At 41.3% G+C, this 13,704-nt stretch overlaps 1 protein-coding gene across 1 annotated transcript; it reads left to right on the top strand.

Moving 5' to 3' along the window:
• The first annotated feature begins 2,220 nt into the window (after positions 1 to 2,220).
• rab3db (RAB3D, member RAS oncogene family, b) lies at positions 2,221 to 13,360 on the top strand. Its single transcript, XM_069710229.1, has 5 exons — positions 2,221 to 2,525; positions 5,565 to 5,801; positions 10,035 to 10,153; positions 10,406 to 10,530; positions 10,688 to 13,360. Exons 2-5 carry the CDS (start codon positions 5,565 to 5,567, stop codon positions 10,873 to 10,875), a joined length of 669 nt encoding a protein of 222 aa, XP_069566330.1. The 5' UTR covers positions 2,221 to 2,525; the 3' UTR covers positions 10,876 to 13,360.
• The last annotated feature ends 344 nt before the right edge of the window (positions 13,361 to 13,704 follow it).

Genomic DNA, 13,704 nt, shown 5'->3' with positions numbered 1-13,704 from the left:
GGGGATTGAAACACCAACCTTCCGATTAGTGTGCAACCCACTCTACCAACTGAGCTACAGCCTCCCTGTTTGTTAGATTAACTCAGTAAAAACCTTAAAAATGACATGATAGTACATAGATTGTTTGGATAAGAAAAGTATAGACATGGAGAAAATACAGCACTGCATATTGAACAGTATATAGCAAAGCTTCTCTGCTCTGGGTGTGCAAAGTAAAACACGAGGAAGTGGGGAAACAAAAGGAAGTGTTGGGGATTTGCTTCAGGCAAGTGCCACCATTCCTCCCCCACTCCTGACCCGTACAAGGAAATGGATTTGTATGTGTTTGTGAGTACGAGTCACTGCAGCAGTCTCCTGCTCTGAGCACAGACTACTACTGGTTTGAGGACCAGTGCTTAGAACGGTAGTGATTCTGCAGAGCAGCCCTGCAGTAATATGCTGTGTTAAATTAATTATGAGGCTGGGAGTCTCAAGCTGCTCCATTCAATCATCCCTAATGTGGAAATGAAGCCGTAATTTGCAATTGTCTGATCTCAGTGATGTATAAAGCACCTATGCAGCATAAAAACATAGAGCTCCTAATGGAATGTCCAATTTCTCAAAGGGTTGGGCTGTTTGATACAAACATTAACCACAGGCACAAACACACACCTCTGCTTTAGTGAGTCATTATCAGTCTCTCTGTGTTGTGCACCAGAAAAATAAAATATTGACAATCAAAGCTTGCAGTAATACTAAGAGAGTGTTGAGGGTTGAAATGTAAACATATTTCATGTTAACATCAAAAAGATTACCATCGCACACTGTTGATGTCACAACAGAGATTTTGTAGGACTATTAAAGATGACAGATACACCAGCTGGACTTTTCCTCTCCTGATACCAATTCTGAAACCTTAACTCAGGGGTCACTTCTAAAACTGAGTAGCCTACCTTTTCGATTCAATTTTCCCACAATATTTATACAATATTTTGACATTTACAGTCATTGGGGTAACGTTTATGGTAAATTGATGCCAGGATTTTTGTGGTACAAAAAAAATTACTTACATTTGAGTTACAAACAAGCTTCCGAAGGCCTCACTGTGTGGCAATCTTTTGTTGCGTGTTACAGCTGACTTGATGGTAAAAGTAAGATGAAAAGTTTAATTTTCTGTATGATAAATATAAAGTTACCACCAGCGCTATGTTAGCACAATGAAACAAAGGGAAATAGCTAACCTGGCTCTGTCCACAGGTAATAAAGCCTGCCTGCTATAGCACTCTAATATTCCTTAGCACATTATATTCAATTTAGGTGTACAATAACTGAGGTATACAACCTACACACTGTGTGGTTTTGTGGTTTACCTTTTGCAGGGTGCACAGTTCACTTGCATCCTGCACACAGTTGTCCATCAATCTACCATCAAATCCAAATGCACTTACTCCAAATGCAGTTTATTGCACATGATTTTTCGGAGTAATGCATCTTATTCAATTCAAATTTAATTCAGTTACTACTGTTAGCGTAGGACTACACCATAAGTTGGCAAGAAGTGTCTGATGCAAATGTTGAGCCGACTGTGCATGTTCAGTGTGCATTCATCCGGTCAGACACCAAATTTAAAATCTCCGTAAACTGTGAAATACACAAAGGTTTACCTGGTAGTGGTAGGCTTAATCAACAATGTGTGAACTTGTTTGGCAAGGGCTTAGTAATGGACGTTCATAGCCTATATCCCACACTATAGGTATACATATATCAGAGTGTAGCCCACATGGCAGAATTGGGTGGTCATAGGATCTACAGTTTATTTTTGCTCAGGGGCAACGAGCCTTGCTGCAATGCTGATAGGGATAAAAGGGTAAAACAATAACATAAACAAAACTCTGCATTGGGCCTTCAAACCTATCCATCCATCCATCCATCCATCCATCCATGATCTATACCCGCTTTATCCTGAGCAGGGTGACGGGGGTCACCCTGTATAAACATATGTCACGGCCTGCTCACACACTCGTTGTCCGCGTAGAGACATTAAAACACGATTTGTTTCTTCAGGATGTGCGTGTTGGTTTGGTGCCTGCGCGCTCACGTGCGCAAACACCACGGACAGCCCTCTCCTCTCCTCTCCTCTCCTCTCCTCTCCTCTCCTCTCCTCTCCTCTCCTTTCCTTTCCTTTCCTCTCCTCTCCTTTCCTCACGCAGCCGGCGGTAGACACCGCCTCGCAGCTTTTAGCGGCGGATTCAGTGTCCGCAGTCACTGTGTTACTCAGGGAGTCCTGGCAGTCGTATCAGCTTTGTACACAAACCGAGATCCGGGAGCTGCTCCAGTCCTCCAGCACCGGAACGGAAAAAGAGTCGCCTGTTGAGGAAGGAAAGCACGTCGGCTACTGCTGGTGCTGCCGCTGGAGCAGGAAAGGATATTTCAGGTGCACTTTGTTTGAACACTAGTTTGCCCGACATCTCACTGCCGAAAGGAAGATATCGGAGTCAAGAGTTGAAAGCGAACCGGGTTGGACGTTTCTTTTCTTCCGAAAGAAGGTACGTTTCTGAGTCCAGCTGTTTTTTCTGCCTCACACTTACTTCATGTCTGACTGCGAACTGGGAACATTCGCTCAGTTACATGTTGCCGGATTTTTAGGCTGATGGATTTATCCCCATGGAATAATACATGTTTGAATGTAGGTCTGTTGTTGTTGCTCATACTGTATTTGCCAGAGGTGCATTTGCTATTTGTATTTCCCATTATCCACATAATACTCATTTCCAAGCCTTTGTTGTCCATTTATGTTTGTTTCTCGGTTCTCCTAATGAGAGAACAGATGTGACAGCTGCCAACAAATCAATAGTGGTCATTTCCTGTTGGTTCAGGCAGCCCTCTGGCTCCTCTCAGCAAACAGTGCCAGCTGAGGGACCTGACTGCACCATCATCAGGCCCTGTACACCGTAATGGCCTCTATTTGTTTTACTGGAGATAATGACGCTCCATTGTGCCATAAAGGAGCTTCAATTGTCACTCATTCTGCAGCTCAGTAAATGGCTAGCTTCACTACCTGGGGGAAGTCTGTCTCCTCTGAGTTGACTGTCATGATGTGGGACTCCTTATCAAAGTCATCGAAGCTGCTCTGTGGGATCCGCTCAGCCTGTTTTGTTTGTTCGTTTACAGTTTTTGGAATGAGGTAGCACACTCAACGGCTCAATATAGTTTTTGGAATGAGATTCTGTTCATTGTCATCAACATTTACCCTCAACTTGCAGAGAAAGAGGCCTTTATGATTGCACTTATTGCATTTTATTGTGTGTCTTCAGCAGTTTTCATTTTGAGGAGGAACTCGACACCACAGAATCACACATCATTAGAAAGCACGTCAAATTCTTGTAATCTATACAACATGTTTACAAAAAGGAGAAGCTGATTTATGTGAGACATCCTTAGCGGCAACAGTAAACATGAAGGACATGTGACTGGGTTTACCTCAGGCTTAAGCTGAGCTGAGGAGAGGTAGTAAGAAAATGATGTAATTTTTAGAGTGGGCGAATTGATGCTATACGATCTGCAAGTACACACAAATTTACTTCTTGGACCCTCACATAGCACAGGCATCATGTGATTTAGGATTTTTACAAATGTCTTTAGAGATTAGAGAGACTTGAGGGTTATTCCATAATCACAGGCCTTTATGTAATACCCTGAAACCACCTTTCGGTGTCCAGAGATTGTGTTTATAGTGAATGTACCAAGGCCTCACATTCAACAGTGAAGAAAAGTTGTGAAAGAGCATTGTGTCCTGTTCCCACTGTCAATAAGCAGCAGCGCTTCATTACAACATCCAGCAGCACATCAGGTTGCGCAGTCTGGTGTGTGTACAGACTCTGAGGTGGAATGCGTTTCACATTCAAGTACAAGTTATTAATAGAACTTAAAGTTTGGTTTAATGTCAGGATCATCCCATAAACTTGTAAGAGTTAGTGGTGTTTCTGTACTTGTGCAGTCTTTGAAAATCCATTCTGTTACCTTTAAGTTTTTGATAGCTGGACCAAACTGAGCCATCGGTGTACAAGTGATTTTTGAGTCCCTGTTCCGTAATTATTGTGAGAGAAAACATACACAGTAAACGATTTAGCCAGACTTCTTTCATTTCTCAGTAATGATGCTTCTCTCCTCTCCTCCTCTTTTTTCCACCGCTCCTGGTGGTCGTGAGATAGATATCTCCATCCCGCTCTGGAGTTAAAAGCTGGGCGAACACACTGCTTTGACCACTAATCGGTCTTGCAGGCAGCAGGGTCCTCGTCTGGTCTCCACGGAGACGAGTCTCGCCAGAGAGAGGCAGGGCTGAGCTGCACTGATTGATCAGCTTTGTATGTTTTTGAAAGGATAGACATGGCTCGCCCTCTGCTCTTCTTTTCACACCCAAAGCAGTGCAGCTGCTCTCCTCCTCCCACTGTGCAGATGACTGACAATAAACGGTTTAATGGCAGGTCATCTTACCTGCCCCGGGAGAGATTACATGGAGACTAATGGTTATAATGAAGCAGATGGACATATGGCACAGGTTTGTTAAATTTGCTGGAAAAGCAAAATTCTTAACTAAACTTTCAATAGTTGTTTTTTTTTAAATTACAAACCTTTTAACGGAGTCAAAACATAATCAAATTAATGTCCTAATTATTTACATTTGAGCTATCTTGCGTTCTTATTTCTAGCTTTGTCTCTGCCGTGCTTCTGTTTTCATTACCTGGTCAAAAACTCCACAGGATACCTTGAAGGCACCAATCATGAACCACAAGATCTGGCTTTTTTTTTCTTGTTCTTTTAGGAATAGTGTAACATATGCAGACCTACTGTCAATTTTCCTCGGTATAGCTAGCTAACTAGAATGAAAGATATTTACTCAAGACATTATACAGAAAATTCTCCATTCATATGTCGTGTAATCAGTGTCATATTTGGCGGGTTGTTGTGGGCGCTGAGTCAACTGACTGATGACTTTGACTCAATTTGGCTCAGCAGCTCTAAAATGAAGACGTCAACTTGTGCTTCGGGAAATTGTTAAAACTATTTTATTTTAATAAAATAGTTTTCACAGATTTGACCCTGGAATAACTTTAGAAATAACAACATAAGGCTACCGTTTTAAGCTCTCTGCCTTTTTCTCTGACCTGTCAGGTGCCACGCAACTGTTTTCTAGACTTTGTAGTCATTTTGAAACTCCACTCTCACTCTGCTTGCTAAAATCAATGACGGAGGAGTCTGAATCAAATTATCAAGCTAATGTTAGCATTATGCTACGTCACCCAACATCATTGTAATGTGATGTGTATATGTAATAACTGTTGTCTGCAATGACATGAAGTTAAATGATACATTTTTTTGTCACAGATATTTTGTCACACAATCAACAAATTAAACAATAGAATAATCGTTAGTCACAAACCTTGCTGGTTCTAACCAGTGTCAGCCGTTGTCTGAGGGTGATTACAGTCATGGTGCAGTAAGATCCTTTAGGTAAAATGCTTCCAGTAAATGCTTCAGGTTATCCTAAATTCTGAGATTGATTTACCCTTCTAATTACTCTTTAGATGGCATCAACTGACTCGCGGCTCCAGCAGCAGCCCTCGCAGAAGGATGCGGCCGACCAGAACTTTGACTACATGTTCAAGCTGCTGATCATTGGCAACAGCAGCGTAGGGAAAACGTCCTTTCTGTTCCGCTACGCAGACGACTCCTTCACCTCTGCCTTCGTCAGTACGGTGGGCATCGACTTCAAGGTCAAGACTGTCTTCCGCAACGACAAGAGGATCAAGTTGCAGGTCTGGGTGAGTGGATTAAAAATGCATCGTGGTTTTGATTTGCAGTATTTCACCGCATCACATAACCACATTTGTAATAGGCAGACAGAAAGCATAAAACAACAGGTTTAGTCTACCAAACTACAGCTTTACTTGATACTGCTTATTTATTGCCTCTGTTGAAATCAACAGTACACCTGAGCTCTGTATTCATCCTATCGTAATTTGTTGTTGTGAAGGGAAATGGATCCTCCATTCTCTTTGAGATTTTATTGGTTCATCTGTAAGAAAAGAAAAACAGGTCAATTAAAAAAGGAAAGTAAGAATGTGAAATGCTTTTTCAGCTCCAGGGCAAATTTAAAGAACAACTGTCTACATTTAGATGTTTAGAAGTTTAAACAGAAGACTTGTTAAGACCTTTGTCTGTGGGATTGGCCGTTGTGCAAGTTTAACCTGTTAATTTGAATGACTTCCTCATACATATTCTTACCTAGCCTTATCTGTCCACATCTGGGACTGAGACTGAGTGTTCACACAAATGCTGAAGGAGAGGGATTGTCCTGGGTATAGTTCAGATTTCAGGTTTCCAGAGTTTTAATTCATGTTTTAAAGCCTAGTTGGTGGCCAGGGTTAAGAGATAAACTCTCTTACTTCAGATCTGATGGTATTGTGTCTTTCAATAAATTTTCTATGAATTAATGAAACTATTAATCTTGGCAATGCCACCTTTTAGTTGCTATGGTAAACTTTTAGGCAACAAGATAATTACACATCCATTCGATAAGAGTAACTTTGGCATCCCCTTGCGCTTTATGTGTATGGTCAGTGAATTTGAATGACAATTTGCGAAGGCTTGAGTTTGTAGTTTTCAAGTTTTAGTTAAAATGAATTGACACATTAAAAGAAGTTATACGTTATCATGAGTCATTTTATATCCCTCCTTTGTATGTTTTACATTAGGTGTAAGATTTTTTTTCTTCATCAAATAAGGTGATTTGACAAAACATTAAAACTGAAGGGCCACTTACCAGAACTTATGTTCAAGCTGCTGATCAGTGGCAACAGCAGTGAGGCCAAAACCTCCATTAGCTAGGTAGTGGAGCCTGTGGTCACTCAGTGGTGCATTTCGGGGGCGGGGGGGAGTCAACTGACTGACGATTCGACTCAACTACTCTGAGGAGGAAGCCCTAACATGGTGATATCACCACCTCTGCTGTTCAATTATGTCTCTTTCTGTTCTCATTTTAACGCAACACAATTGCTAAATTTCTTGAGTATATCATTAAAGAAATGGTTTGACTTATAGGGATTCAATACTTCACTTTCTTCCTCAGAGTTTGATGAAAAGCACCACTCATATCTCCACAATAGAAATACTCATTTAAAAACAGCTGATTATCTTCGCTTAAAGACTGGAAACAGGATCAAACAGCTAGCCTGCTTCTACGAGTGAGCCGGATCAACATCTCTGAAAGTCTCAATAATAAACGGAACCATTGTTTTCATCACAGGGGCTTTAATATTGTATTATAAGTTGTATCCTTAGTTTTCCCCACCACCTTCACATTCCTCCTACTAATATACATCGTTAAGTCTGTTCAAACAGGTGATTCATTTGAACCAATAATCTGTGAGTCACTGTATGATACACAAACAGTGACCAAAATGAATCAGCAGCAGAGGAGCCCACACCAAAACACACATTCACCGACCGGACCAAGCATGTGTCTCTTATAAATTACCTGCAGTGTGTGAAAACCAGCAGAGCAGGAGGAGAAAAAATGAACTGTAATGACTGTATAAAGAGTTTGAGGTTGGTATGTGACTAGTGGGGCATTGTGTGTGCGTGGCCTTGACGTACTGTATCTACTGATGAAGGTGTTGAATGAATGAGAAACCTGGTATTTCCTTAGCTCAGGAAGCAGGGGAAGTTCCCTATCAGCATCTAACGCAGCCATAATGGAGAAATAGTGCTGCGCAAATGTAGCTGTGTATTTAAAGGGTGTGGGAGCAGCACGCATGTTCTCCCTTACGTGATGTTAATAATCAACTCTGTGGTATTTTGCCGACTGTTAAATTTATGCTACCATCTGCAAGAGATCTGAGCAGATCCTTAGACAAAGAGTATTGTTGATGAGCCCACCCTGCCAGCTGCTAGCCTCGCTTTGTGTATCATGGAAACAAGCTAGCCTGATAACACACCACATGGCCCCTGCACAGTGAACACACAGAGCTCAAACATATGCACAATGTGTTCACACCGTGTCCTCGTTGTGTCATGGAAATATGTTTCTGCTCTTCAAGCAAACGCAGGCACACCTTATCGCACATTTAGCATAAACATGGCAACCAGTATGTTGCGTGTGTTATCCCAGGGGAGGATATCCTGTGTGTGCCACTGCTTTGTGTTGACAGCAAACAAAACATAAACGCAGGTGACGCATGTTTTAAGATCCCAGTGAGGCAGAATCTCTGACTGTGCAGAAGTCCGATTTAAACTCCTCACTAGATCATCACACATGTACACACGAGGGAGCAGCTTTTGTTTACTGTTGTGTTTTTTTATTGTAGCAACCCTGGAGACAGTCAGTTTCGTTAGGTTTGAAGGACTTATGCAGAAGACTGCCCTCTGTCCTGTCCGTTTTGTAAAGTGAGAAGGATCATTTGGGCCAACGACTGGCTGTAATGGAACATTCATGACCCTCAGCGGCCTTTGGTTACCTGGACAACCCACCCCGCCTCCTCCTACTCCTCCTCTTCAAAATGAGGAAAACATCAGACAAACACTGAAACACACACAAACACACACTGAGGCCCCTGATGCAAATGACGGACTCAGACAGGTTACCAAGTAACCCTGAGAGAACCAGCTCAGTACACTCGTTTGATCTTTTTGCTCTGAATATCCACTAAACTATATGGAGCTGTTGAGTGTGTTACCGCACACAGCATCCATTTTAATTACAAGATGCTTCTGATTAACAGTCACTCACTGTGTCGGCAAGGCACCGCTGCACAGTGAGTGGCCACACCTTCTCCAACTCTGTGACGCCTATAGCTCTGTTGTCTGTTGTCTGCGTGTTTGTTCCTGCTGGCTGGTTGTTGATGTAAGGCGGAAGTCCTGGTTGGATGAGAAATGACTGTGGCAGGAGCTCATATCTAAATGCCATCTTGTTGAGAGTTGTGTGATGTAGAAAAAGTGGCATTTTGATGTGCTAATGAAGACAATTGCTTTGGAGGGAAAGAAATACACGAAGGGAGCGTTATATTTCCCAGTACACAGGATCCACCACCGGGCCTTTTCCAATTTTTTTCCTGTTTTACAAATTAGACTAAATGAAAAACTGCTCACAATTTTATTTGCTTTTAATTGCCCGGATTTCCTATTTTATCATCTTCACGATTTTTGGTATGGCAATTAATTTCAGATGGAAAACCTCTCAGTCGTAACCTATCGTTTACCGATACCCACCATTAACAGAATTATGATTTAAGAAAGAAATCCATATAATGAGTCACCTTACACCTGAACACAACATGATTGACTGAGAGTGGGTAAAAACTAGTTAGAAAGTCTAAACAGTCAGCTAAAAGTAACAGAAAGCGGTGAATAAAGATGTCAAATATATGCACTGAAATAACAGATAAATGGCAAAAAAAAAAATCTAGTTATAGAAAAATAGTTTAAAGGTTAAGCGCTTGCCAGTCCATGTGGTACTATAACGAATTCAAACTTGGCCAAACCTTCACCTGGATAGTCAGCTGGGTTATTACTAGCATTCTGAAGCCATATCCACTTTTATGTCATTAATAACCAGTTGAAAATCATTTCAAATGAACATATTTAAAATACGATGGGTGTTATCAGTGAAGCAGGACAGGATCTGGGGAAACACTGTAGACCACCGAATACTCCCACATTCAGCCTACAGTACCTGTCCATCAGCATTGTGCCAGATGTTCCTGAATTAGAGTGGCTTTGGAGTTGACGAATCACTTTAATAGTTAACTGTTGAATTTGCAACCATGAACTGTCAGTGGCAACTCAATGCTGTCATATTAGAGACTATTGTAGCAAAAGGTCAAGGTTATAGTTTGGACAATATGGCCCCCTTGTGGTTTAAAGTCGTATATTGAATGATAACATAAAATAAATGATTTTTTTTTTTTTTTTTTTTATTGTTTTGTTTAGTTTAATAAATGTAAAGTGTAGCATAGTTTGAAGGAGGTGTTTAATTGTTTGTGTGTGTGTGATTACAGGATACAGCAGGGCAAGAGCGCTATCGTACCATCACCACAGCCTACTATAGAGGGGCTATGGGCTTCCTGCTTATTTATGACATCACTAACCAGGATTCCTTCAGCGCAGTTCAAGATTGGTGAGTTGGACATGTTCAAACCAGCAGGATGCTTTTTTTTTTTTTTTTTTTTGGTCTAATGTGTCTTTTTGGCAGATTACCTCCATAAATTCTCATGAGTTCAGTAGAATGTGCAATGTGTGGGGTTAGGCCGAGTTTCTTTTCCTGTTAATTACACTATACATTAAAACGTATGTTCTTTGGTTTATAGTTTATGTAAATCTATCATAGATTTATATCTACTATATTTTCCCTGCTGTCTCTGTCTTCCAGGGCGACACAGATTAAGACATACTCATGGGACAATGCTCAGGTGATCCTGGTTGGTAACAAGTGTGACCTGGAGGATGACCGGCACATACCCACAGAGGATGGCCAACGGCTGGCGGAGGAGCTCGGTAAACACTCACACTCACACAATATTGTTTTGCCTTTAGCTTGTTGGCTACAGACAGTTTTAGGTTTGGGTTGATGTGTATTTTACCATCTTTACATCTATTGTTTTATTGTACTGAAATCACTTTTAGCCTCATCTCTACTCTTTCTCCTTTGTAGGTTTTCAGTTCTTCGAGGCCAGCGCTAAAGACAACATCAACGTCAAGCAGGTTTTTGAGTGTCTGGTGGACATTATCTGTGAGAAGATGAACGAGAGCATGGAAGGAGACCTCAACCTCGTGTCCAACCACAAGAACCAGGGCCTTAAAGACTCAACCTCAGAGAGCCACGGGGGCTGTGCTTGCTAAACACATCTGCCTTCTCTCTAAGTCTCCCAGCACACACACATACACACACATAAATACATTGATAGTCACACAGGAAGAACAACTTCTCTATGTCTCAGCCATGGAAAGTGCCACCTCTCTTCCACTATCTTCACTCGAGCCACATCCAAACAGCTCCCATCAGCTCTGTGCTGTGCTGATACTCCACTTAAACCTGCCCAACCACTTTGACCACTTCTGCTCCATTAGCATTTTAAATTTATAGTATATGAAACATTTGTTCAGTGGATTTAGTTTTCAGAGCGAGATAGCAACAAGGTAGTGATGCTACATATGTTGGAATCGCAAATAGATGGCTGTGCTTTGTCATTTAATGTTTTGTTTGAGAGTCAAACATGCTTCAGTACCCCTAAGTTTACAAAGTGGAAACATTTAGTAAGATTTCTCTGATGAGAGAGCAGTTGCCGCCTTGCAAAACTGGACGACACGTTGTGAGCTCAGCTTTTGAGACACACATAAGATGTGATTGATGAACAACTTCAAACTGTGTTACTGTACAAACAAAATGTGGCATGTTTCTGCAACTAAGACTTCTTTTTAGCCTCCAGTTTATTTAGAGAGATTTGAATGACAGTTCAGAGAGTGGTGTGTCTGTCCAGTAATAGGACGCTTCATTCTCACGACTGATAGAAGGACAGAAGCACGATTTTTGTACAGCCCACTTAAAAAGATGTACGTATGTCACATAACATGTTTGAGATTTTGGGGAAAAAAAACTGTCTCTTTCAGGTTAAGCTAATAGCTGCTGGTGAAGGTTTCATATTTACTGTACAGATGTGTGTGTGGTATCAGTCTAAGTCTTAGCTGGAAAACGAATAAGCATAATTTCCCTATGTTTAAAACTCTTGCTTTAAGTCCAGTCCAGATCTGCCTTCTTTTATGCAGGAGGTTTGTGGTAAAGGTAAACCTTGAGTCCTGGTCTCCTCCAAAGGGTCATTGTGCCCCGGTGAGGAAGCTGTGTGTCACATGACCTGCCTCATGGCATGTCTTCACTCACCCCTTCATGCCACTGTTTCTTTAAAGCTTTTTGTCACGCACACACACGCACATACACATACACATACACTTCTCCCCTAACTGCAGCATGGCAAACCTACTATGCTTAAAAACAGAGTATTTACAAAGTGGTTATTAGCTTTTGTGTTGTTGTTGACATGATGACTTTTTGCAGAAGTGCAGCTGTGTGTGTGTGTGTGTGTGTGTGTGTGTGTGTGTGTGTGTGTGTGTGTGTGTGTGTGTGTGTGTGTGTGTGTGTGTGTGTGTGTGTGTGTGTGTGTGTGTGTGTGTGTGTGTGTGTGTGTGTGTGTACTCACAAAGGGAAGAACAATGATATCTGAGACAGTTAAGTCCTCAACTACTGTTGCAACTATCAGGAAGAACAATGAGCTGGTGCCGAGTGTTCCTTTATTCCCCATTACTGTAATATTTGTCATTTTTTTTCACTGAAGTGAATAAAATGAAGTTTTATATTCATTCCACAAGTTTGCCACCAGTTAACTGTACATCAAATACCTTTTGTTGTTCCTTTATGCCATCTTTGACATTTCACTATTGAACGGTCAAACTATACCCTTCTGGAAAGTGTGGGGAAAAAAGTGCGAAATGAGATGTTGTATTTTGTTTTTCTGTAAATTGCCATTTGCAGTGCCATTTGACCATCACTGTCCACATGCTGACTGTCGGTTGACATCAACCATAACCTCTGCATAATGATAGTGACCTCACGCTACAGATGTCACAGTCCTTCACTCCAGGCGTTGGGTCGCCGCTGGTGGTCAGCCCACTGTCTGCTACTGTATAAGCCTGTGGTCAGTAATCCCTACTGACAGTGTGTGCTGCTGAACACTGATAGATTTACAGGTATCAGATAGCTGATGTTATCAGGTGACCCGGGGCTTTCTAAACTTTGATGCAGGGGTCGAAATAAGGAGGTTATGTGCAAGGTGACTGACTCGTAACACTATTTGTATCCCGTCATCTGCAGTTTTGCAGTGTATTAGAACAGAGAGCTGAGGCATCTAAACAGCCATGATTGTTTCACTAAAGGAGGTAACGGGGGTGGCTGCTGCTTGGATGCATATTGAATGAGCTAAACATGACACCAATGTACTGAACTATCCATTATATTGACTTTCTTAACCACTTTGTCCAGTATCTGCAAAATACTAAAAACGTATCACTAACGCTCTTGTACAAACAAGTTAGTAGCATTTAGAGCTTGTTATTCTGGGATGTGTTAAATTTATGTTTATGATTTTTCTTTTTTTAATGTGTCGCATTCCCAGTAGCTTTCCAAAAGATGGGAGATTAGATCATTTGTTCCCTTTATTTTAGATTTGTAATATGTTTGATGAAAGCATTGCTTAAAAGAAAAAAGTGCGTCTTATCAAAAGGATAAATGGAGTATGTTGAAATGTGTATATGAAAATAAAGAATATATTCATTACAAAAGAGATTGCACCATTTCCAATGATTCAGTATTCAGTTCATCTAATAAATCAGTCCTATGGTTTGTAACACTTGAGGCATGCACACGTGGCTGGTGTAATTTATGACCACACATTCTACTTCCTGTCCCCAAACGTCAGGCGAGGGCTTTCTGCACATTTTATCTGAACAACCAGAGAAACCACACTTCACCATTGTCCTCAACAACAATACAGATTTCCTCATTCTATTCTTCCTGTCGCCACAGTCAGTAAAACACAACTACCTTGTGCGGGCCTCTAGGTCCAAACCAAATCTAAAAATGTAACAAAGCTGATTCAAAGGGTTAATCAGCTGAATGTC

The sequence above is a fragment of the Brachyistius frenatus genome, unplaced genomic scaffold (assembly GCF_029030835.1).
Source record: "Brachyistius frenatus isolate BFR_SWC_R1_liver_20210118 unplaced genomic scaffold, ASM2903083v1 Contig_90, whole genome shotgun sequence".
Classification (NCBI taxonomy): Eukaryota; Metazoa; Chordata; class Actinopteri; family Embiotocidae; genus Brachyistius; species Brachyistius frenatus.
The sequence above is the reverse complement of the archived record's forward strand: the minus strand, read 5'-3'. Positions and strand labels throughout refer to the sequence as shown.